Below are 25,511 nucleotides of genomic sequence, written 5' to 3' on the forward strand. Positions count from 1 at the left end.
CACACACACACACACACACACACACACACACACACACACACACACCCCAGACTCGGGGGGGAGTCACCAGACAAAAGGAAACCTGCATAATTTCACCATTTCACCCAGGAGAGGGAAAGATTCCACTGAACAGGAAAATTAAAATCTAACAGTGAAGATGTGTTGAGGTGTTTCCCAAACAGGAGAGATAGACAAAGATAAACAAAGGACACTGATCTCTCAGAAAATCAAAGGGAAAGTCTGCATTCTCTGCAGAGCTGGCAAATGCAATTAGGAGAGAGTCGGCGGATGTGGAAGGAGAGGGATGTATACTCACCCAGCTGATTCCAGCATCCAGACAGCCAGGGCCGTGTCAATGGCTGTTACTGTACCAGCCACTGGAAGGGGGCCAACACGCAGGACATGCTCTGGTGGCGGGGGGAGAGAATGTCCCCTAACCCAGTTTCCAATTAAATGTGGGTTAACTGGCACTGCTCCTTGCAGCTCAAGGGGCCAATTCAGAGCTGAAAGGAGCGTTTTTCAAAATTAAAAAAAAGAGCTGAGCCCGCCAAGCCAGCACCTTTTATTTTCTCCCATCCTTTCAGTTGCTCAGCCTGACCCATGGCTAGCTGAGTTGACTTGCTGGTCCTCAGAGAAAGGAGCCCTCCCCATCACCATCAGCTCCAGACCCAGACACCCTCCCGACACATGTGGGGCTGAACTCCATTCTGCATTTTCCCAGGAATGGTCACTGCTGCCCAAGGATGAGTCCCCTATGAAAGCTACACATTGTCCCCGACAAAAACGCGCAACCCAGGAGAGTGGTCCATTCACTCTTCTCCAAGCGCTGACCTCTTCCTGTAACTTCTAGAGGCTCCTGCTGCCCAGGCAGTCACTCTTCTCTTCGGTCACTGACACAAACGTGAGGAGAGAGCTTTCGGTGACATTCTAGCACAAAGAGAGTGCAGGCCAACTTCCAGTAAGGTGTTTACAGGCCAAAGAGAAGTATAGATCAAACTGTTGGCAGTAATACTAAGTCACATTTATTGCACATCGACGAAGGTACTGGGCTAAGGCAGTATGCTTTACCCATGATCTCATTCAGTCCTCAGAGCTACCCTATAAGGTAGGCCCTATTATTAGCCTCACTTTACATTCAAGGAAACTATAGCCCGGAGAGGTTAAGTCATTTACCCAAGGTTACACCATGCAACAGTCAGGATTTGAATCAAGGCAGTCCGTCTCCAGAGTCTGGTTCTTGAGTACCGCGTTATCATTATTACTAAACCAATTTAGAACTGCAAAATTAAAGGCATGTTAGAGTGTTCATACTTGGGGGGAGGTTATGATCTTGTCAGCCTACCTTTACATCACTTCTCACCTTACCTCCCACCAAGAGATGCTATAAACTGGCTTTTCAAATATAAAAATCACATGTGCCAGACAATGTGCTGAGCACACGACACCTGTCGAGATCACCTAATGAGGTTGGTATTAATATGATCCCATCTACAGATAAAGACACTGAGGTTCAAGAAGAGTAACAGCCTTGCCCAAGATCATAAAAGGGGATTTAAACCCAAGAATGTCAATTACCAGCACTTACATTCTTTCTATTATATACGGCACCTTTCACAGAGTTTCAAGATTTTCCGGTGGGGGGAGGGGGGAATCAAGGCTATCATGAAATGAGAGTCAGACCAAATTGGGTGGCTGGCCTATAGCCACAGATCATCTGCCTGGCCTTGAACCTGCATCAGCCCATTACCTTCGGCAGACCCTACCTCTCTTGCGGCCTCAGTTTCCTCATCTGTGAAGGAGGAGAAAGGGAGCAAGGGGGCCTTCCAATACTACGACTAGACAGTGCATTTACAGCCCCCTAGAGCACAGATGGCTCAGCATTTATCCTCTGTAGATGGTAACTTCCCTCCTCTCTCCTCACACACGTCTTTAGGAACAGGTTCCTATCTGTCCCTGGACTCAGGTAGGTACACCCAGTAGAGAGTTCTTAGGGACAGCCTGAGGCCAGGCTCTCCTGGGGTAAAGCAGGGAGGCTGGGAAGAAGCTAGTAAAGAGTGTTTGAACAAGTACTGCACCTTGATCTGAAGACTAGAAACATATGTAGAAAATCACTGAATTTGCCCTGAATTTGACACACACCATATATAAAATAAAGCTTAAAACACAAAAAAGTATGTGAAGACATGACAAATCGGACAAGGCAAGATTTTGCCAAACTAAAACTTGGTTACTACACAAGCTCCACATAAAATATTCAACATCCCGTCAAAGACACCCCTTTAAAAGTGTCTACCTTCTAAGTTTATTTTGGAAAGGGGACAATAGAGAATCACCAAGATGAATGATTACATTGGGTGAGTGCGTCAGCAGTAAGGGTGACCCAGGGTCACCCTTCATTTAACAACCAAATCTCAAAGTGCCTAGCTGACACCTTAACTCTCTACTCCTGTTTCTATGTGTAACTCAGTGGAACAAGTAAGGCCTAGAATTTCAGACAGAGACTTAGAATCTGGCTCTGACACTGACCTGCTGGGCCCTAGGATTAGATCACAGCCCCTTGCAGTCTCCCCTCCGACCTATGAAAAAGGACAGCAAAGACCACAAAAGAAGGGGGATCACTGGTCCCAGTGACATGGACATCGGGTATTTCTGCCACTGTGCTTCTGATTGCCCGTCTGTGGGTAACAGTACTTGGCCTTCCTACCCATTCCCCTTTCAGTCCAAGGACTCAGATAAGGCTGATCTTATCCCTGACCCTCAAGGTCCAGAAGACAGCATGTGTCCCAAGCAGAACAAATATGAATCTACTTGGGAAGTCTTGTTGGAACAAGTGGGAATGATAAACTCTCAGCCTACAGCTGTGGAAGAATGTCAGAGTGTTAGAAGCTCCAGAGCTGGAGCTTCTGGGAGGTATCATGTAAAGGAAGTCTTCCTGGGAATGAGGCCAATACAGAAGAAAGTGGAGCCAAGAGAAGGAAAGAGTGAGAGCAAAACCTAATAATGCTGAGTCCCTGGATCCAGCTGTGCCTGAAGCTACCCACTCTTGGGCTGTCCATTTATATGAACCATATATGCCCTTAATCCACGTTGAATCCAGGCTAAACTGTGTTTCTGTCACTTGGAACAACAACAACAAATCCTGACTAATGGAACCATTGCATAGAATTGTAAGAACTCCGAGCTACAAGGAGCACTGGAGGCCATCCAACCAGAGTGCTTCACACATATCAGCATTCAGTAGCAATATGCTGGCCTAACAAATTAATGGTTTGTTCATCACTCCAGTTCTGACTTCTCAAACTGAAGTTAAACTATCCTGTTGACATTATTCTAAACCTCAGGATAAATCAACTGCATCTTCAAGGAGCAGTAATTCAAATGACAGTAAGTAGCTTGAAATGGTTTTTCCTTAAAAGAAATACAGAGCTCAACCAAATGCGGCTCACTCCAGGAAAGCAAGGATGGGTCAATATTAGGGAAATCTATCCATATAATTTATGTCATTAACAGGATCAAGAAGAAAAACACATGTCTCCTTAGATGCCAATCTTGTTAAATTTCAACATTTATTCCTTTTTTTTAAAATCTCTTAACAAAATAGGAATAGAGAGCAACTTCCTTAAGAGATATATAGCTTAAACTGAGAGCAGGGATTCCTACTGGTGTCAGTGGAAGGTAAAAATGACACAATGACTTAACATTACTCAGGAAGCATTTGCCAATCTTTTAGACCAATAAACAAACAAAGTATTACCAGTTGGGAAGGGAAAAAAAGCAAAATTCCATTAACTTGCAGATGATGTGATTATGTTATGTGCCCAGAAAAAATTCTCCCCACAAAAAAAAATAAAATAAGCTCTAAAAAACTATTAGAACCAGTAGGACAATTGTACAATATCCGTCAACATTAATAAAAGAAATTATTCATCAATAGCCTTCCTAGATACAAACAAAACAAAAATAAGAAAACATGAGTGATTTTTCTAAAACACATTCCTTCTTGCACTGTTTTTTCCAATCCCTGTTTAGTTCCCTGCCCTTACAAAACCTAAACCGAATTACAAAACCCTGCAGGGCTGGGACCGTGTTAGAGGTCATCTGGCTCCCACCTATGCTGAACCCTATAGATCCCCCAGCTCAGCACAGTGCCTGACACACAGCGAGCCTCCATCAGTTCCCATCCTTGAGGAGGATGCTGTCTTCTGGTCAGACTGCACGGTCCCACTGCGGGTGGGACCAAAGCCACATTCAACTCTTGGGCCAGCCGCAGTCCTGAGGAAAGTCTTCACCTGAGTTTCCATGCTCTCCTCCCACCTAGAGAGCAAACACCTCAAGACTCTCTCCATCTATACCCCAGCAGAACACCCCAGACAAAACCAGGGCTTTGTAACTGCATCTTGATTATTCTGTGGGCTGGGTGAGCCCTTAAACCATTGGGGTGCCACACCCCCACCCCCAGCCTCTCCAGCTCTCCAAACCTGATTCTCTACCTTTGGAGTTGAAAAGGTTGATTTACCTCCAGGGAAAGTGCCAGGCTCTTGCCTGGAAGGAATGTCTATCTGATTCCCCAGGAGGGAGATTGCCACACCTGCTCCCCACTAGCAAGGGATCAGCATCAGGACCGAGGCTGCCTTTCACCCAAGACCCGTCCTTCCACAGACTGGGGTCCATAAGAGTTCCATGAATTGGGTTTCCTAGTACCACCTCACAATGTTGTGCCCATTCGAATGCCCTCCAGTCTGAGTGGTTTTAAACATTTCCTAGTGGACACTGTATGCCAGACCCCACCAGACCTTTCCATAAGCCCTTCTTGTCCTATGTCTCCTATTTTTTAGCTACGTCTTATACTCATGTCTCCTTCTACACTGTGAGCATGGCCCACATCCAACTGTACCCCTGGGTAAAAACTGTACAGCCTGACGGTACGTGGAGCACGTGAACAGTACTCGGGTAATTGTTGGCTGGTTTTTTTTTTTTAAGAAATCAGCATACATTAGGGACGCTCGCCGGAAAGTAGAGGGCATGTGTTCTGACGGCTCTTCCTTGGGTCTGTGGTTGGTGGGAGAACGATTTAGGGACTGAGAGTGGACTCAGGCCAGGTGCCAGGTGCTGAGTAACTGAACTGGGCATTGCTTACTGAACCTTCCTGTCGACTTGGGGACCTAACTGCCACTGTTATCTGCCTTTCACGGATGGCAAACTGGGACTTGGAAAATGTCGACACTGAGCCAGGATCATCACCGCCTCCCCTAACACCCTCCTGACAGTTCTTCTTGTCACTGGAGCTGCCCTATAAGAAGGAGGCCACCAGGAATTAGGACACGCTGATGGGCTCCCATGAGCAGAATGCCCACCCTCCGTGCTTCAGTGGACTATCCTGGCTAAAATCTCAGTCCCATTCCTAGGGCAGATGCAGCAGCACCCCCAACCCCACACCATTCTGTAGGGGGGCTCTGAGCTCCTGTCTGCAGAGAGAAGATAAGCGAGGGTCCCAATCATATGAGAAGCAGATGGGGTGGTGAAAAGGCTTTCTCCCCTTAGCCAGTCAAAGACAGGTTTAAGTCTAAGCCCTATAATTACCTGTGACATTAGGGCAGGTGCTTAAAACTCTGTTTCCTCATCTGCAAAAGAGACACAAACAGTGGGTCTTCTGCTCAGTCTCTGTGATGTCTAGAGACAACGTATATAAAAATCCCTTGAGGAAGGAATCAGCAGGTACTGTTATAACTTGGGAAAAGTTATAATGTTATAACTTATAATGTTACAAGGTACTGTTATAACTTGCCCTGTAGCGGATTAGCCAGGCCCACCAGAGAACTGAAGGGCTTTTTCAGTGTCTTCATGGCTGTTCTCCCAAGACCTGTCCAACTCAATGCCTTTGGTCAGTACAAGGACAGATATGGCCTTTGGGGAAAAAAAAACCGTAACAAAGCAGCACTTGAAGTTCAGAAGCCTGAGTCTGTGTCTTGGCTCTTTTATTCCTTCGCAAAAGGACGACGGTGTAACCCTTTGTTTCTCAGAATCTCAGTTCCTCACCTGTCCAATAACATCACCTCCCTTAAGAGTCTTCATGTGTCTCAAAAAAGATCATGTGTACTGATTAAATTACTTTAACCATAACCTAGTAAGCTGTCTATGGGGTTATGCCAATGAATGCAATAAGGAGCCTGTTCTGTTTTCACATTTATTCAACCCAAGTTTATTGACAACTTGATCCCAGGCACTGCCCTGAGGAATCAATGAAAAGACACAAAGACCCCATGTGCCTCCATGATGGGCTTATAGTTGTTTTAAACAATATATGGGAAATGGTAGGTTTGAAAGGAAGCTCACCCATCAACCAACACCCTTCTTTGAAGCCATTGAGGAATCTGAACAAGAAGTAAAGAAACACACCCAAGGTCACACAGCCAGGAAGAGGGCAGTGTTTGCACAGGAGAGTTTCTGCCTGAATAAGAACCTTCATGAAGATACCACTTTTTCTCAATGGATTCACCAGCAGGCTTCTAAAATGGGTTGGAAGACTCGTTCCACCTCTTGCCTACTATACTATTTAAAAGTTCCTAATGAAAACAAAATAATTATGGAACATTGAAAAAAATAAAATAAAATGTTTAAAAAAAGAAAACAAAACAAACAAAAAACAAACCAAAAACTGCTAAACAATTCAAATCCAACAATCGTGTGTTTTGGTTATTTTGCCTTTCTATCCTAGGCGCATCACTAAAGCTCTAGGAGGAAGCCTAGATGGCCCAGCATTCCCCAGTGCAGTCTATGCAACAGCAAATGTGGGGAGCTGCACACTCTACCCTCTCCTGAGAGGCCCCTCCATGCACACTGACCTTTTACAGGCTATTTTGGTCTGAGAAAAGCCACATATAAGTGAGCTTAAGTCAGCAAAACCCAAACAAGTTTGGCGACAGGCCCCATTTTCCCCTGCAAAGCCTACTGGTGTTTGGAAGAAACCATATTCTAATGAGCAGATTGTAGGAAATACTGCAGTGATCTCTAAGAAGACGGTATGGAGAGTGACCTTACCCAGGGTCACAGGGCTGGTGAGTCCAAGATTAAGGCTAGAGCCTCAGGTCAGGAGAGGTTGCACTCTCCCCTTTGCTGGGTTTCCAGCTTCTCAAGGTCAGCCGCTGAATTTTGGGAGCGTGGAGGAAGTGGAACGGGGCCCCACACAGCCCTGTGGGCAGTGAACAAGGAGATCATAAAAATCAGTGACCGAAACAGCTCCAGCCTGAGGACAAGATGGAAGCTGATAAGGAGATCATGAGAACGACTAACAGCACGCAGCAAACCGAACTTGTCTACAGGTGAGGGCTCTCAAGCAGGCTGCAAATCAGATACCCCTGAACACGAAACAGAGGGCAAACCTATCTTTGGGATACAGCCCTTCATGTCGCCGTCTACAAATGACTGTTTTCTGGCCCGTTCGGTCCACCGAAGCTGCTCCCAGGTTGAGAGCCTACTGTGTGCTGGGCCCTGAGCCAGATGTGGGTGTTCTGCACCAGGCAAGGCCAGCCTTCCAGGAGAGGGAAGTCAAGCAGAGCTGGCACAGAGGAGGTGCTCAAGACATACTGAAATACGTGAGCGAGCCTGAGAAGATCTTTATTTTCATAAAGAGACTTGCATTTGTGCAGGCTGAGAGTGAAACGTCTTTATAATTCCTTATTTGAGCATTTTCCCAAAATGCTTATGGCTGCTGAGCAGTGAAGGGATACTGACTGACTGACCCACCCACTGAATGAATGAATGGATGAATGAATGAATCAATCAATGAATCAACGAACACACAAACTTAAACCTTTCCATCTCTCTGGCATGGGCTCAGTCCTAACCATGCACACATGTCACCAGTCCCTTGACAGGAGGGATTTACAAGTAGAGCAAGGAATCTCCCTTCAAAATTTTCCTCTTCGAACATTAGAAATTTCACATGCCTAATTCCACTGTGGCACAGCTGAGAAACTGAGGCCCAGGGAAGCATTATCCATCCATAGTCACTGGTGGCCCCAGAAAACTGAATTCCCCAGGGGCTTCAGCTCCTAGAAATCCTGCGTTCTCGTGAGTCAGCTCCTAGAGCTGGAAGTGGTGAGTCACCACTGCTCAGGCAATAAAGGCTGTAGGGAGAGGTCTCCTCAATAAAATCACGAGGTTTAAAGACAAAACGCCCACAAACCACCGGAGCCAAACCGGGGTCTCCAGGGAGCCACTCTCCTCGGGAAAGTGCAGTTAGCCCTCGGAGAGCTGTGAGGGTCCTTCTTGCTGGCCAGCTTTGTCATATCACCATACCTGAGGGTCCCATTGTCAATACTCTGCCTCCTACACTCAGTCCAGAAAGACTAGTGAGCACCTACTGTGTGCCACACCCTGGGTTAAATGATAGTGAGCAAAGCAGTATGATCTGGCCCCGTGGAATTCACAGTCCTTTCAGTGAGGCAGACACTAAAATATAAACACATACAATGAGAACTTGTGTCAACTGATTGTCATTTCTATTTTTTTAAATATTTTATTTATTTGACACAGAGAGATCACAAGTAGGCAGAGCAGCACACAGAGAAACAGGGGGCGGGGAGCAGGCTCCCTGCTGAGCAGAAAGCCAGATGTGGGGCTTGATCCCAGGACTCCGAGATCATGACCTGAGCTGAAGGCAGAGGCTTAACCCACTGAGCCACCCTGATTACCATTTCTAAAACACAAGTCAGGGGCGCCTGGGTGGCTCAGTCAGTTGGGCGTCTGCCTTTGGCTCAGATCATAGTCTCAGGGTCCTGGGATGGAGCCCATGTCGGGCTCCCTGAGAGTCTCCACGGAGAGTCTCTGCTCCACGAAGAGTCTGCTTCTCCCTCTGCCTCTGCTCCTACCCCCACTCATGCTCACTCGCTCTCTCTCAAATAAATAAAAAAATCTTTTTAAAAATAAAAATAAAACACAAGTCTGGCCCTATCAACCTCCTGATAAAAAATCTTCCGAGGTTCCTCACCCTATGTAAGAATAAAAATAAACAGACAACCATGAAAACAGCCACCTTTATTGGGTGTCTACAATATGCCACGTACTTTATTGTGATTAACTCAGGACATGCCCCAACAACCCATGCAGCAGAGCCTATTATTATCACCACTGACCAACCAAGAATAGTTTTCCACTTAACTGCAGCTCATAGCGTGTGCCTCCTGCCCCCACACCCGACTCCGGATCCTCTAAGAACTCACCTTACCCATCTTTCTGTGTCTACCGCACAGGCAGCATTCAGTAAATGGCCACTGGATGAATAATCAATTGATGGATCAATGGGTAAGTTTCCTTCAAGGCATTATTGGCTTACGAGCTCAGTTTCTGGAACAAGGACTGCTCAGTGTTCTAATAACAACACTAGAGGTAACTGTGATGTACAAAGAGCCAGAGTCAGACCCGGGACCTGAGCCCGAGGCTTGTCTCTGCGTGAACTCGGACAAACACATCATCACCCTAGGCCAGACTGCTTAAAACTACTGATGAAGAAACAAGATATTATAATAATGAGCCTAAGATCATCTGGGTCTACACGTGGGTGTCTCTGAAACATCATGGGAAGGGGCTTTAGGAAGGCCTCTGGAACTGTACGCTGCCTGCTTTTAGAATGAGATCTAAACTTGCAATTTTAGAGTAGGGTGACTGATTGGGCCTGTGGGTGCAACAGACACACTACCTTCCACAGCTCAGTGGTTGCATAAAGCAGATTTACTCCAATGACAAATATGCCCAACCTGGTGTTTAAAAAGAAAGAAAGAAAGAAAGAAAGAAAGAAAGAAAGAAAGAAAGGAAGGAAGGAAGGAAGGAAGGAAGGAAGGAAGGAAGGAAGGAAAGAAAAGGGGAAAAAAACAAGCCTTACTCAGTCATGTGACTCTTGAACTTGGGCTTGTTAGTTTCAAGGCCCATGCTGAGGGTAGACATTACTTAAATAAATAAATAAACCTAAAAAAAAGAAGGAAGGAGGGGCACCTGGGTGGCTCAGTGGGTTAAGCCTCTGCCTTCGGCTTAGGTCATGATCTCAGGTCCTGGATTGGAGTCCCGCATCGTGCTCTCTGCCCAGCAGGGAGGCTGCTCCGCCTGCCCACCATCCCCCCCACCGCCTGCCTCTGCCTACTTGTAATCTCTCTCTCTGTCAAATCAATAAATAAAATCTTTAAAAAAAAAAGAAGAAGAAGAAGAAGGAGGAGGAGGAGGAGGAGGAGGAAGGAAGGAAGGAAGGAAAGAAAGGGGAAAAAGAGCCCAAATTGGACTCATTTACTCTCCCACAACAGCTAACCAAGACTTCATTATGGTTTCAACCTATCCCAGGAAGGTGACCTTATTAGAAGTCAACCTGAAATTTTCTCATCAGCACTAGAGAGATCATGTGCAAGATTAAAACCCTGCCATTCCCTCCCCGACCCAAAAAAGGTGTCTTGACCTGAAACAATCTTTACTTTTGCTAATAACTTCCTTGCCCAACCTCCTTCCTATAAAATCCTTCCTATTCTGTACACCTCCTCACAGCTCCTTTCTACTTGCCCAGGTCATGAATCATTTAATAAAAGCCAGTTCAATCTTCAAGTTTACTTGGTTGAATTTCGTTTTCTAACACTAGAAAACCCCTTTCCAGAGAAGCATTTTGGATAAACTTGGGGGAGGCTGCCACCCCAACCAGACCCCAGAACAGAGAAGCTGATGACACGCAGGAGCCTATGTTCACATGACTGCTGTGGACAAACCCAAACCCGAACTCTCAGCTCCCACCTCTCCCCCGGGGAAGGCCATGGACGCAGAATAACAACCAAGTGTGGCTAAGGCAACAGCAAACACCAGCGTGATGGCCCCAAAGCTCTGTCCTCGAGGAGAACTCAACGTGGCTATGTTTGTCACTGCAAGGGAGAGCAATGGTAGGAGCTGTTCTGTCCTAATGTTGCCTAATGGCCATAATGAGGGTAAGAACACAACTCCCTACCCTTTAGGGCCATGTGAGAATTAAATGAGATACATCAGCCCAGTTATCCACACAGAGCCTGACACACAGCATCTTCTCGGAGGATTGCCAATGGTGATGATGGTGGCGATAGTCGGTGGATAGAACCACCTGAAGTAGGAAAATCCAGCCAAAGGCTCTTCAAAACCAGGAGTCTAGAGAGAAGCAGGTAATCCTGTGACATACTCTCCTGGAGAAGCATGCTTAGATACTTTCAGAAGAGAAAACAAAGCAGCACCCACTCCCAGATTGGACCAGGACCGCCCAGATGTCCTGGGCCTTGGGCTAGGTCACTAGGTTCCTCTGAAGACAGAGGTTCACCCTCTGCCATTGGGAAATGAAACCAGGTAACAGGGACCTGAGGAGATGAACTTCCCCAGAGTCAAGAGAAGGAGGAGGACATGACAACCACAGAGAGATACCATTGTTCACCCAATGGACTGGCAAAAATGAAAGAGCATGAAGAGCTGGGGTCCAGGAGGAGGGCAGGCAAACAGGAGATCTGGTACCCTGTTGACAAGCTGTCTTTAGAGAATGACTTGGCAATATGTAGTAAGATCTTAAATGTATATACAGGATGGTGCAACAACTCCATTCCTCAGTAACTTCCTAAGAGAACTATCTGCCCACGTGTGCAGGAGGCACATACCCGACAGTGTAAGCGCAAACAATGGGACCCACCTACCCACCACCCACAAGAACACGGCTCAATAAACAGTGGGATTCTTATGCCACACATATGCTATTCATTTCGTAGCAGATAAAAGGAAGACTCTCATGTACTATCTTGAAAACATTTTAAGACAGATTATTTAATTTTTTTTAAAAGGTTACAAAATAGGCCAATAAGCATAGTATGACTGCCTGTATCGAAAGAACAGAAGGGTGGTGGGGAGAAAAGGAAAGAAAGAATGGCTTTTTTTCTCAGTATGAAAGCACCTAGAAAAAGTTCTGGAAGGAAATATACAAAAGTAGGTCACAGTAGTTACTTCTGGGAAAGGCAGGTGTGGAGTGGGGAGGCTGGGAATGAAATTGGGGAAGGGTGTGTCACCTATTTTTACCTAGGAAAAATATATCTATGCATCTCTTGGGCATTAAAATTAAATTAAATGAATACATTTGTTTTTAAGAAGAAAAAGAGGAGGTGGAAGAAAGAGAAAGAGGTAGAGGCCACCAAAGCTAAGGGACTGTCTTTGCCTTCTTTCAGGGACTAGCCACCCACACATGTAGACATAATCAACTGAGAAACTGTCCACAGTTTCTAGGAATGAGTGCCCACAGCTTTTAGAATCAAATATTTAATTCTATACCACATTAGTTCTTTTTATACCAACTCTTCCTTCTAAGTCGTAGAAAAAAATCTCTCATACTTAACAAAGGTATCCTCCTCTGGTGTCAAAAATTGGAGATAGGGCAAGGGGACAAAAGAAGTCCTACTATTTCCAATTCTCGATGGCTTCCACTGACATACACAGACGTAAATGAAGTCCTACGTTGTATTTAACTGATGCATGTGAGAATTTCAAAATTTTTAATTTTTAAAGATATTTTTACCTTTCCTTGTTTCCTTCCATTCCTCTAAAGACACACTGATTCATTACTGTGGAAATGTCCATAGACACAGCATGGCTGGGCCAGGTCTTCTTTCTGAAAGCAAAACAACCAATATGTATAACCTGGACATATTTATGTTATAAACACACAAAAAGTTTCATTAAATACATACAAGGTGAATATACCAAGGGCGGTCCAGTGTCCACTGAAATCCATTCTCCCTTTCTGCCACAGTTATTTGAGTTTTATCGGGGACTACATCTCCCTGGTGTCCTTGCAGGTAAGTTCCCAGTGTAATGAGAGAGGAAAGGTGCCACTTCCCCATCTACGTATTAAAGACTTGGCACACAATTTACCCACCCTTCTCACTGGCTCCATCTGGCTAGAACTCAGCTTGGACTGTGCAGATGATGACCATGCATTTATAAACAATAGAGCAACAAGACAGAAGGCACCTGGGCCCGTGATTGCCACCTTGGAACTACTACCTTAGAGAGAAATTGCTTTATTCTTTAAGTCACTGTTTTATCTGATCTTATTTTTTTTAAGATTTTATTTATTTATTTAACAGATAGATCACAAGTAGGCAGAGAAGCAGGCAGAGAGAGGAAGGGAAGCAGGCTCCCCATCGAGCAGAGAGTCCAATGTGGGGCTCGATCCCAGGACCCTAGGATCATGATCTGAGCCGAAGGCAGAGGCTTTAACCCACTGAACCACCCAGGCGCCCCTCTGATCCTATTTTTAAGGCTAGTTAACTCTCATCACAGTTGGCACTATCCTTAAATATTCCCTTCGGGGCCCTTTTAAGGGTGATGTCTTATGTCTATGGAGACAAGTAAGGCCAAACTATTTTCAATCACAACTTGGGTAAAACCACATGTAAGTTACGTAGTACTTAGTCAGTGTTAGATGGATGAAGATGTTAATGAGTACGTAATACCTCCCAGTGGGGAGACCATCAAGAGCAGGACACCTGGCAGAAATAGGGACACTGGGACCCACAGGCATGAGCTGTGAGCTTTGCTTCACAAAATGACTACGTGGAGTGGTAAAATATCCCAATGAACACGACATCCACAGGTAAGGATTTGAGTCTATGTGCTTGGAAGCAACAGAAGCTAGGAGAGACACAGGGATAAAATAGAGAACTAGAGAGAGAACGTTTCAATGGGCGGAGGGCTCTGCCAGCTCGCTCTTCTGCCCCGTGACCATCTGCCCCAGATGAGTCTGAGATGGGAGGCTGAGCTTCCCTCCTCAGCCTCACGTACTGCATTCCTCCCCACCTGGGTTGGGGTTAGCAGGAGAGCAGGTTCTCTTTCGACGGCATGGTCTCAAACCCAAACCAGCTGCTTCATCTGGTGTCAACCAAAGAAACAGCCATCAGTTTCAACACTGGAAGACTGGCTGTGCAGACCATATTGAGAGAGGGAGTACTGACCTTCAACCTGGTGCCTCCTAGGCAAAAGGGGTTTCAGAGTAGGTAATTCAGACACCTGTGATCCTCCAGGATCTCCCAGGCTGCTACATCAGGCTGCTGAACCTCAGATCTGCTTGCCCCAATCTCCCACCCATCCTCCTCCAGCGGCCCCACCATGAGTCTGGCCTTTTTCCGGATCAAAGCACTATTGTGGGGCACCTGGCTGGCTCAGTCGGTAGACCATACAACTCTTGATGTCAGCGTTGTAAGTTCAAGCCTCATTTGGGTTCAGAGATCACTTTAAAAAATAAAATACCCTTTTGAAAAAAAAGTCTCCATGAGGATAAACTCTCAAATCCAGGTGAGCAGGACTGGATATCTTGGACTCAAGCACCCCAAGGCATTGGAAAGAGTCGGTATAGGGGAGAATCCCCAGCCATAGTCTCCAATGCTGCTCTTTTATTTAACTTGCAAAAAGCACACCAATGAGATATTTTTAGCATCTGGATCCCTGTCTGGGACCACTGCTCTGGCTTCCATCAGAGCTAACTTCATCAGCTAAGGCATGTGCATTACAGAGGGGCCCAGAAGAAGGCAAGAGGGAAGATGTGGACCTGGAATGAGGAAAGACGGAAGGGTAGTGAGATGTGGGCTCGGAGTCTCTGAGGACCACCACCTCCCCACCATCCCCATTATGAAGGGAGAGGGGAGAAAGCAAGCAGCCCACACCAGAGTCACTTCTGCAGCCCATTTCAGCTCAGCCTGGAGGCCACATCTGCTCAGTGTTCAAGCCCTTGCACAGCACAGTAACCGCTGCAAGGGGGTTTGACACCTATGGCCCCAAACTATGCCAACTCTCCTCGAAGCCCCATTTCTCGAGCAGCTGTGAGGGATCAGACCCTGCCCTCAAAGGAGCCCCAGCTGGTTCCGGGTCAGGGTTTCAGGTTTTCCCTCCCCGTGCTAGAGAAAGTATTCCATAGACAACCACCAATAAACCACCACCTTTCTGCCTGTGGCAAGGGGCAAGGATTGAGGGCACCCAACTCTTGTACCCCAGCCCGGAGGGGTGCCCAAGGCCAGGCACTGTCGTGGATTTTTTCATCCATTTCTCACATCAGCCCAGGATGCAGATACCGCCTCACTTTACAAATCAGGAAACTGGGCACAAAGAAGATTTGGCCATATGCCATACAGACAACAAAACAGAAAAGTTGAGATCTGAACCAAGCATTTGATCTGGGAATCCGTGCCCCTAATCACTACATTATAATGTGCACAGTAAAGCTCAGTGACGGCTGAGGGAATGAACAAACAAATGATGAATGAATAGCTTCAAAAGCAGTTTCAGGAATGGGGGGGCTGTGGGGGACAGTGTCTCTATAAAGCCCTAGGAGGGTGGACCATGAGCCTGACCCCACCGACCCTGGATGCCAACCAATAGGCCTGATATTGTCAGACCCACCCCAAGACAGTCAGTCCCTGAACACTCTGAAGCCAGGGTTGCCAACTTCCATAAAAGGAATTTATTATCCTAATGCCGTTGTCCCAAATAACCACAGCTACCTGTGTGCAGGCAGTAAACTCTGGGCTCGCACCCAGAGGCTTCTCATCCACCCATGGCCCCATAGGGAAGGCAGGACCATGCCCATTTTACAGAAGCCAAAACCAGAGCTCCGAAGGGTGCGAGCAACCTAAAGTCACAGCGCTCGCATGAGGGCAGTTTTCAAACACTGAGCAGCCAGCCGAACAGCGCAAGCTTTCTGCTGAGGCACGATATCCGCCACTCCACCTTGCTCAATCACAGAGTCGCAAAGATCAGTGGCATTCTAACTCTGAAGCTGAAAAGTTCTGTATTAATCTAACGTGACTCAGGAGTTTCCATCCCAGTCACTTCCATGGAAGAGGAATTCCACTTCACCCCAGCTAAACTCTTGGCACCACCTCTTCCTCATTCCTCTCCTCGGCTGGCTGGATCAGCACGGACCAGCATTTGCTGAGCACCAACTTCTTGTAAGGCACAGCCCTGTCCCTTGGACACCAAGCCCTGTTAATTCTGCACTGAAAAATCTCTCTTCTCAGGAAGCACTGAGTGATGGCGAGGATATACAGCAACTACAACTTCACCCCTGCTGTTGGTGGGAGCACAGGCGGGTCTAACCGCCCTTGAGAACGGCAGGAATACTTGCACTTGCTCCTAGGACCATATGTGCACCAGGAGACATTTTCTAGAATGTTCTCAGTAGTACTATGAGTAACATTTCTCTATTAATTTCCTATTGCTGTTGTAACAAATCACCACAGACTTAGTGGCATAAAACACGAATTTATCCTCTTTTAGCTCTGGAGGTCAGAAATGAATCTAAAATGGGTCAGCAGGGCTGCATTCTTTCTGGAAACTCTAGAAGACAACCCATTCCCTTGTGCTTCCCACCTCCTGGAAACCACCTGTGTTCCTCATCTCCTGGCCCCTTCCTCCATTTCAGAGGCAACAATGTAGCATCTTCAAATCTCTTCTCTCACCTCTGCTTCCACTTCCATGTCTCATTCTTTGAACTGGACCCTCCCTCTTCCCTCTTGTAAGGATCCTTGTTACAATGGCCCCATCCAGATAATTCAGGATCATCTCCCCATGTCATGATCCTTAACAAATATTTACTACAGCTCTCTGCCATGTCAACTTAGTCACAGGTATTACCAGTGAATGGTACCTGTCACTAGGTCATGGACATCTTTTAAGGGGCCATTACTTGACCTACCTCAAGCTCCAAACCAGAAGGGACCCCAATGCTCACCAGCAGTAGAATGAATGAAATAAATGGTGGTCACTCACGGCAATGAGCACAGAGGAGTTACAACTACTTGCCGCAACACAGGTTGCTCTTCATGAGAAGATGCTGAGGCCAAGACCCCAACATAAGAGTGTGGCGGTCGGGAAAGCAGTTGTGGTTGGGGGAGCAGAGGCTGAGGAGAGCAAGAGGGAACTTTCGGGGTGCTGGCCAAGGGTCTGTTTCCTAATCTAGATGCTGCTTACACAGATGTGCTCAGTTTGTGACAATCAAGCTACAGTTATGATCTGTGCCCTTTTCTGCAGGTATGTTATGCTTTAATAAGAAGCTTTAGGAATTTTGTAACAACTAATTGGATCTATTTAAAGTCCCCCCACCACCACTCCACCCAAGTCCTCAGTAATCCTCTCAAGTGGATAAGGATGTCGAAACCTTGTTCTCTATAAATCACCACAGCCATGCTAAATCCCCCAACTTTGCATCCTACAATTCCAGGCCAATAGTTATAAAAATACAATAAGTGTATTTAAAACAAAGGAGGAGGAGGAGGAGGAGGAAGAGAAGCAGTAGCTTTTCTGCCTCTCTCATTCCATTTCCATTCCACAGGCATGTGTCATTTCACCTCTGGATGAAGCAGATCCCAGCTGGCCCACTCATCACCCCCTATCCTGGCAATCACTGCCCACCCGACTGGGTGTTTCCCTGACACCTGCCCCCTGGTCCTTCTCCCTCCTTTCACCCATCTGACATGTCCACAGGGAGCCCCACCTCCTCCCAGGAGCTCCCCCCAGCTCCTGTAGGACGTGCAATACAAACCACAGAATTTGGACTTCCTTGCTACTGTCACATACTAACTCTTAGTTGTATCGAGTACCGAAATCTAAGCTCCCCGCAAAGACTGCAAACGCAAGAACAGAAATCAGGTCTTGTACATTCAATTCTTACTGATGTGAACTTCTTACGCTAATGAAGAACGACTACTAACATTAACAGCCTTTGTGGAGCCTCTGCTTCATGTCACGTTCAGTGTACCTCGTGCGTTATTTCATTTCCTCTTCTCCCAGCCACTGAAGTGGATGCTATCATGATCCCTCTTTTGACTAGGAAGAAACTGAGACACAGAATGGCTAAAGAACATGCTGAGGGTCCCAAAGCTCATCACAGGAAGGATGGGATTTGAACCCATCCAATCTGATTCCAGAGCCCACTCGTTTCCCTATGCCCCACCCAAAAGCCAGAGTTAGGTGTATTATTGGTGTTTAATACACACTGTGACATGCTTGATCACAAAAAATACACACACACATATATTTTTAATATGTTATAAAACCCCTCACCAGTACACAAATAACAAATCAAGACTCTTCACCAAATAAGATCTTTTCAGCCGCAGATCTCAAAGGAGGACAAGCCCTCTGGAGAGATTTGCCAAAGTTCTGCATATTCCTTGCTCTGCATCATGCTTGGCATCCAAGGGGCTTTATAAACATTTATCAGTAAAAAAAAAAAAAAAAACCAGCCAGAATTTGTCCTCTAGCCTTTTATTAGAATAGGGAGAGAGATGGATACTTTTTTTTTTTTTTTTTTGCCTGCCAATCTCAGGGTCAAAGCCAACGCCAGAGTTGAAGGCTGATTGGACAACTCAGTCTGTGACCACAAAGTCCCAAGCCACCTGCCCCAGATGACCTCATCTCCTCGACGGCCAAGAATTGTGACCTAGAGACCTTGGCTAGTACCAAGGCCACCACCCCGGAGGGTGGCTGAAGCCACGAAACTGAAGCAGAGATAATGACATCAGCAGTCCTGCGGTCCCCAGCATATCATGTGGTGGTGGCTCAAGCCCAAGCACTCCCTCCCCTCAAGCCCGCCCCACAGTCAGGTACTTGTGCCATCCACTCACCCTCATCCTCTCACAGATCAGCTCCAGCGTCTGTGTGGATACAGAAGGAAGGGGCTGTGCCCAGGAGCAGGCACACTATTGAGAAGATGTTACTTTTAACTGGTTAACTTTTAACTGGCTTCCTCTGAGGAGGAACTTGGGGCTGGCTGGAGATTAAGATGGGCTTCAGTTATATCTGTACCCCCAGCATCTTTACAAGAACACACACAAAAAAGTGTTTTTATATTTTGGAGGTTATTAAAATTGTTTCAAAGTTTCTTTTAGTAAAAAAAAAAGTATCATTACAGTACAGTGTGAGACCACAGCAATAGAGAGATATATAGTTACAAGGGGCTCAGCACCTACATCAGCCTGAGGGAATCATGGAAGGCTTCTCAGAGGAGGCACTGCCTAGGCTGAGTTTTGAAGGAGGAATAAGATTGCCAGGCCAACAATCCAGGATTGCTCTGGGTGAAGGGCATGGCGTAAGTAACCACAGGGAGGAAACAGAGGTCATGAGAGTGAGAAGAGGGTAGAAGGAAGTAGGAGGAGGGAAAGAATACCACAGTACCTCCTCTTGATGGGCTGTGCACTGCCAAGTTAAATGACATAATTTATGCTGAGGGTTTAGCCAAGAAGAGGCACTTGTGAGTGGCTGGCATTATCCACTGTTACTTGTATGCCTACTCTACCCTCCCTGGAGACCAGACTCTGTGGACCTCCTGGGCAGGGGGGGGGTGGTGGTTGGGGCAAGAATTTGGAAATGAGATCCCCACAACACTCACTGGGAGACACTATGTTCACTCAACCACTCGTGTGCCCTCGGCCATTCCCAGAGCCCATCAGTGTCCCACTAGTCTCCCTCCACACTCTTCCCTCATCCAAATCCCACCCACAGGTGTGGAAGTGTCTCCCCAGCTGCACCGGCTTTCCTGACACCCCAACCATGAACACACTGACAGGTATAACAGTAGCTGAACAAACGAACAAGCCAGCTGACAGCACTTCTCCACGCTAACGAAGGACTATGCGAACCTGCTACATCAGGACATTACGGATACCAACACCACACAGCTGAAGAAATAACCACGGGGAGCCAGCCACCCCAGCATTACAGAAAAATGAGGTCCCAAGAGGCAAAAACCCCATAGCACCCACCCAAGTCCTTATGTCACTCTATCAAAGAAAGATGTACCCTAGAGACCCAACGACTCGGGTGCCACAGCCCAGACACGAAGTCAAGGTGCCTCAGCGAGGAAATGGATGCAACAGGCTGATGCCATTTCATACTTGCTCCAACAAGTAGTTTGAACTCCACACTAGCCCTGGTGCCAGGCAGCCTCTAGGATAGGCAGCTGGCTCTCCACGTGTCTTCATGACATGGAGAGCCTGAGCCAAGAGTGCCACAGCAGCAGATAACAGCACCCGCTCTCACTGCCTAGGTCCAGGCTGTGAATGTGGGCACGGCAAGCTTGTTTGGGGAGGCATGGACGGGAGATTAGGTCAGTTCTTGGGGGCCTCATCACAAGCCTCCAGTCTCCCAAGTGTGAGCTCACATCCCAGGGTCTAGAACAAGGGGCCAGTGGGGATACCACCGGTGGTCAAGTCCTGTCCAGGCTGCCTGTACTTACACCAGAGGGTGTTCTGAGTTCAGCCAGGGCATCCCTACTCCCATGATTCTTATGCCGGGTAAGTTCTCATATTCTGTAGTTTCAACACAACAACATAAGTTTGAAAAACCTCGCTTCATAGGAAACCTCTACCACCGCCTGCCTCTCTCTAAGTCTCTCCAATAATATCTTTAGTGGACACTTGGTACATTTCTGTTGGTGGAGAGAGAGCACGCTTATCCATCCACGGAGGAGCAATGGTAGGAGGGATAAGTAAGGCACTGTGGTCAGAACCATCAGAGTCTCCTGTCTGCGCTGCCCGATAGAAGATGGATGCTGCCCCAGCAGAGCCTGTCTGAGGGAGGGCACGGACAGCCCAGGGGTCACCACAGCCCTCACTGTCCTCCTCCTCTTCACCATGGGCAACAGTGACAGTGGCCTTCCCATGTCCCCGGAACACTGTAGAGGACTTCAGATGCTCTGATTCCATTTCACCCTCTCAACAACATTGTAAGGCTCTTATCTCCTTCTCACAGATGAGGAAACGGACACGCAGAGGGCTTATGTGACTCGCCCAGGCCCCCAGAGCTAGTGAGTGCAAGGGAAAACCAGGACATGTGCACACTGTCCCTCCTCCCTCAAACAAAAGACCAAAAGGGAAACAACGGTCATAGAAAATGGTCCCGGAAAAGGCCTTGTGGCAATTTTCCCAGTTGGGCAAAAAACAGGCAGAGATTTTCTGACCTGTTCCTTTGCCAACCAGGGCATTTGTTAAAATGAACTTCACAGAACACTGACACACATCACACTCGCTAACTCAGCGGGAGCACAGTAGTCGGTTTGCCTCCTTATTCCTTACCTGCAAGGACCAGTGCCCAGTATAGCAAACCGGATGCCCAGAGAGGACTTCAAAACACCTGCAGAAAGGTGAGCTCTCCTAAAAGCCCAACCGGAAATCACATTTCATGAAATTGTATGTAGCTAGCCACTGGGAGACAACTCAAGATTCATGGGAATTTATGGGGCTCTAAGGGGAGGAGATGAACAAGACCTATCAAGGACCTACTCTATACCCATATGAAGTCATAACAGATCCCCGTGAGATGCACGCTGGCATCCACGTGTTGCAGAGCAGGAAACGAACTCCAGCTGCAACAGCTAGGTCAACCTCCAAAACCTGGAACGCCATAGCAGGGACTGAGCTGCTGGGTCTGTCTGACTCCTGGGTCCAGGCTTCCAAACTTCCAACACCCCGAGGCTCTGGCACCTGAGTAAATACTCAGCCGGACTTCCCCATAAAATAAAACTCTCTGGCTAAATCTTAGCTCCATCTTTGTGCTCTGATCCCATGTGTCAGCTGAGAAAGACCCTGCCAAGGGGAGGACCAACTGCAGCCCTCTGACCCTGCAGAGCAAATTCTAACATTAGTGGGAACATCCTGCAGAGTCCAACATTTCCCTGGAAAGTCCCTCAAGGAAGGTGCCTAATGGAGCGGGGCTCCAGAAGAGCTCTCGAGGAGCCCAGAAGAGCCCAGAGCTAGAGTAGGTGGTTGTGTGTTCAAATGCACTCAAATGCACTCCAGGTCAAGTCTGTGGTTGGGTCAGACTCCCCACAGTAGGGCTGCCCCACACTATCCGGGGCATGTGGGATGTGGGGCTAGCTTGGGTGACCCATCCCAAACATACATGCACTTCAGTGGAAGAGCAGGATTAAATATTTATTTCTTTTTTCTAAAAGCTTCTAGTTTAGTTCACCTAAGTGAAACACAAGAGATACGATTCCAGGATACCATAATTCTGCAATAATACAATCTTCCATTTACTACTAGAACACCTATATTGTGAATTATAAACACATTCGCAACAGAGATAATCAACTGAAGCCTTGGGTAATTTGACCTTTGCCACTTAGCAGCTATGAGAGATTGGAAAGGACTCTTGTACCTCAGTTTCTCCACCTGTAAAGGAAGACACCATGAGGTTTCTACCTCATGGGACTTCCGTGGGGATTCAGTGAAACAGTGCAAGTGAAGAACCCAGCACAGGGCTTCACAAAGGTTCGTGTGCCCTGCCCCTTCATAATAACCCAAAAGACAAGAAAGCACAGGGGCTTGGGGAGAGGTTAACAACTTTTCAGAGGTTCCATGGTGAGTAAGCTCCAGAGTCCACGTCACAGCCAGTGCTGTGGGTCTTGGAAGACCGGGTGTACGACGGGAGACCTGGCTGGAATGAGGTGGCCCATGGCAGCTAGGTCTAAGGGCCCAGGGGACAGAACCTGAGGCTTCAGGAGCTGGGACGCTGAGCAGGAGGATGGAATGAAGTGGCAGAAAGCCCTTCCAGGGAATATAAAAAATACCCGGTGAGGAACCATTCCAGACCCACCCAGAAGGCAAGACTCTACAGGCACAGAGATGTCAGGAGGAAGCAAATTGCCAGCCCAGTCCCAGTCACAAAGAAGACAGTGACCTGAGTGATGGTCACCCTCGATGAGCCTTGGAGCATTCCACCCCTCCTGCCAGCCCACCCAGCACCCTCCTCCCTGACCCCTAGGCTGAGCAAGATCCCCTCTAAGATTCCAGATCCCTCCTCTTCCCCTCCAAGAGGCACACACCCACAGCACACACGAGAGATGACAGCGAGGAATGAGCCATCTGGAGCAGGGCCAGCCAAGTCACATGTCCAGCATTGGCCTGGCTCTGAATAGTCACTCCCTGCTTGAGCTGAGAATAAACAAGGGAGGCCCCTCTGACACTGTAATGGGACTTCTATCACACAGCAGCCTTGCACAGGTCACAAGTAAGACTGCACCTTCCACAAAAGCCATCTGGAAGATTTGCAGGCAGCAAGGAGACAGGAGTGAAGGAGGACCCTTCCTTTTGGTGCTAATCATTCCCCTGAGTCCAGGGAGGGGCAGACAACAGAAAGGGGCAGATGCTTCTGGAGTCGAAGCCTGGCATTTGATCCCTGAGCTCTGCCTGGGTGAGAACAGCTGTTCCCCATCACTCCCCTCCCAAGCCCGAGACCACAACCCAAAGCAAATCTGGAGGCACAGGCCCCACATTGCTGGGACATCAGCTGTAATAAAGACACTTGCCCGTGAATTCAAAACAGCAGGACATTTTAATTCCTACCAATTGCAGGAGGGGAGCAGCTGCCGCCACTACCCAGAAACTCTACCTGGTGACCTGGCACCCAGAAGCCCCACCTCACCCTGCAGGGCAGGATGTGCAAGGGCCTGTGGCTGAGGACAAGGTCCTTCCATGATAGAGTCATAAGCTGGCAGAGCTGGGAGGACCTACAGCCCTCAGAACCCACAGGTGCCTTGACTCAGCAAAGCACAGAATCGTCTGTGCACAGAACCATGCTTAGCCCCAGCGCAGGCCTTCTGAATCAGTCACCGAGGCTGGGCCTGGGAATCTGCACCTTAAAGACCCCTCTCAGGTGACTGAGGCAGCCGGCCCAGCACTGGGCTGCTCTGGAAACAGAATCGGTCCAGCCTGCTGGGTTTCACTGGCGGGTGTTAAGGCCCTCTCATTGATGGTTCATCCATTCATGCGTCTGTTGACTCTAAGAGCATTTACCCAAGGTCAATCCATAAGACACAGTTCCTGCCATTCAGGGAGCAGCTGGGTTCTCCTGGGGAACTTCTCAGAAATGCAGCTGTCCAGGCTCCACTCCCTGTGATGTAGATTCTGAGGGACTCAAGATCCAGTGGGAAAACCAAAGCAAGGCCTGACACGGAGAGGCACCTGGAAATGGATGTCCAGGCAGGCAGTTCGGACAGAGGAGCTAGGCTGTGCGTGGCTTCGTGGAACAGGGAGGGAGGATCTTACCCAACACCCACCACACGCCAGCCCCCTGACTACCGTTAGTGCTATGCATATCCCCACAGCCCTGCCAGAGGGCTATCTGAATCCAAATGATGAGCCCGAGGTCCTGGCACCAGGAAGCCTGAGCTGGGATTTGAACCCCAACAACCACAGCACTCGCTCTTTTCAGTACCATGCTCAGGCTCAGGCAAGGAGGCCTCTGTCCACCCAACTATGAGTCCAGAGACCTGAGAGGTGGCCTTGACCCTTCTTTCTTCTTACCCCTTCTGTACAATCAGGCCTGGCCCTTTGTCCTCTACCCCCTTCTCTTGAACTTGACCTCTAACACCACAAACCACCTCCATTATGACCTGTGGTATTGAAAATACAAGCCCAATCAGCCAGGTCACTCCCTGGCTTAATCCCCTGCAAGGCCTCCCCACAGGCCTGAAGATAACAAATCTTCCTCCCAGGTTTGCCGTGGGGCCTTCCAGAGTATCCCCTCCATTCCCTCACACTCTAGCTCTTTCAGCTCAGAGGCCTTCGGCCGACCTCCCAGGAACACCAGAACTCAGCTGGGTCCCCAGCGTCCTCCAAAAGGCAAAGTCACAGAGCAGGGGCAGCTCTGTCCTACCCATAGATGAACCCCTGCAGACGCAGTAGGGATGTGCGTGGCGGGGTACGGGATAGTCGCTGACTGGCCAAGGGACTCCGCAGCTGGCAGCAGAGAAGCCAGGGAATCAGCAACTGCACAGACAGGCCAGGGCCAGACAGGGAAGGGAAGACCGTGAACACCACAGAAAGGAGCTAGGACAAAAGCCTGGGGGCAGCCGAGGAGGCTCATGGAAACAAGGGAGTAATAGGACCAAATTCACATGCACACGCTGTTGGTAGAATTGTCGTTTTCTCTCATCTCTTTGCAAGGCCACCTGCTGAGAACCACCCAAACGTAAAATCTGCCTACCCACCGACCCAGTAGTTCCAAGTCTACCATGGACACTCACTCATGTAGCATCCTTCTATATTAGCAAAAAAGGAACAGTGACCTCACCAGCCATCTGAAGAATAACCCATCGCGGGCAAGTCCACAACCCCTCCTCCCACCCTTGCAGCTGGCTGCGTTTCAGAATTCACAATGTTTGCATCTCAGAAAGGTGACATGAAGTGTGGACAGCATGCTGTGTGAAACACCAGCGGGGTGAGGGACGGCAACCATAGTCAAATACGTTAGCATTTCTGCAGCTGTGCACGTGACTATTCTGCTGCATCCCAGGAAAAGCCTCCTATTAATTCAGGCCAGGTAGAGTCAAAGGAATAGTTTGCACCACTTTTTTGAAGGCATGCTGTTTTTTGAGGCTTAGGATGTCCCAACCAGCCAGCCTGGAGGACTGGAAATGAAGCATGTCCTTCTCCTGTCAGAAAGACACCTGTGAAAGCACCCAAGCCCAGAGCCAGAGATCCCCT

The 25,511-nt window shown here is 47.9% G+C and overlaps 1 protein-coding gene across 4 annotated transcripts in view; it reads right to left on the reverse strand.

Annotated features, from left to right (window-relative positions):
* The window catches only part of ARHGEF3 (Rho guanine nucleotide exchange factor 3), a 318,215-nt gene that overhangs the window by 262,840 nt on the left and 29,864 nt on the right, over positions 1 to 25,511 (reverse strand). For 3 of the 4 annotated variants that reach the window (XM_032868351.1, XM_032868353.1, XM_032868352.1), the window contains exon 2: positions 12,548 to 12,640. In XM_032868351.1, the coding sequence (XP_032724242.1) occupies positions 12,548 to 12,640 (93 nt within the window). Of the gene's footprint in view, positions 1 to 316; positions 352 to 12,547; positions 12,641 to 25,511 lie in introns of those variants that run through there. The other variant, XM_032868354.1, reaches the window with a different exon arrangement.

This window comes from Lontra canadensis, unplaced genomic scaffold (assembly GCF_010015895.1).
Source record: "Lontra canadensis isolate GAN:19392208 unplaced genomic scaffold, GSC_riverotter_1.0 scaffold35, whole genome shotgun sequence".
NCBI classification, from domain to species: domain Eukaryota; kingdom Metazoa; phylum Chordata; class Mammalia; order Carnivora; family Mustelidae; genus Lontra; species Lontra canadensis.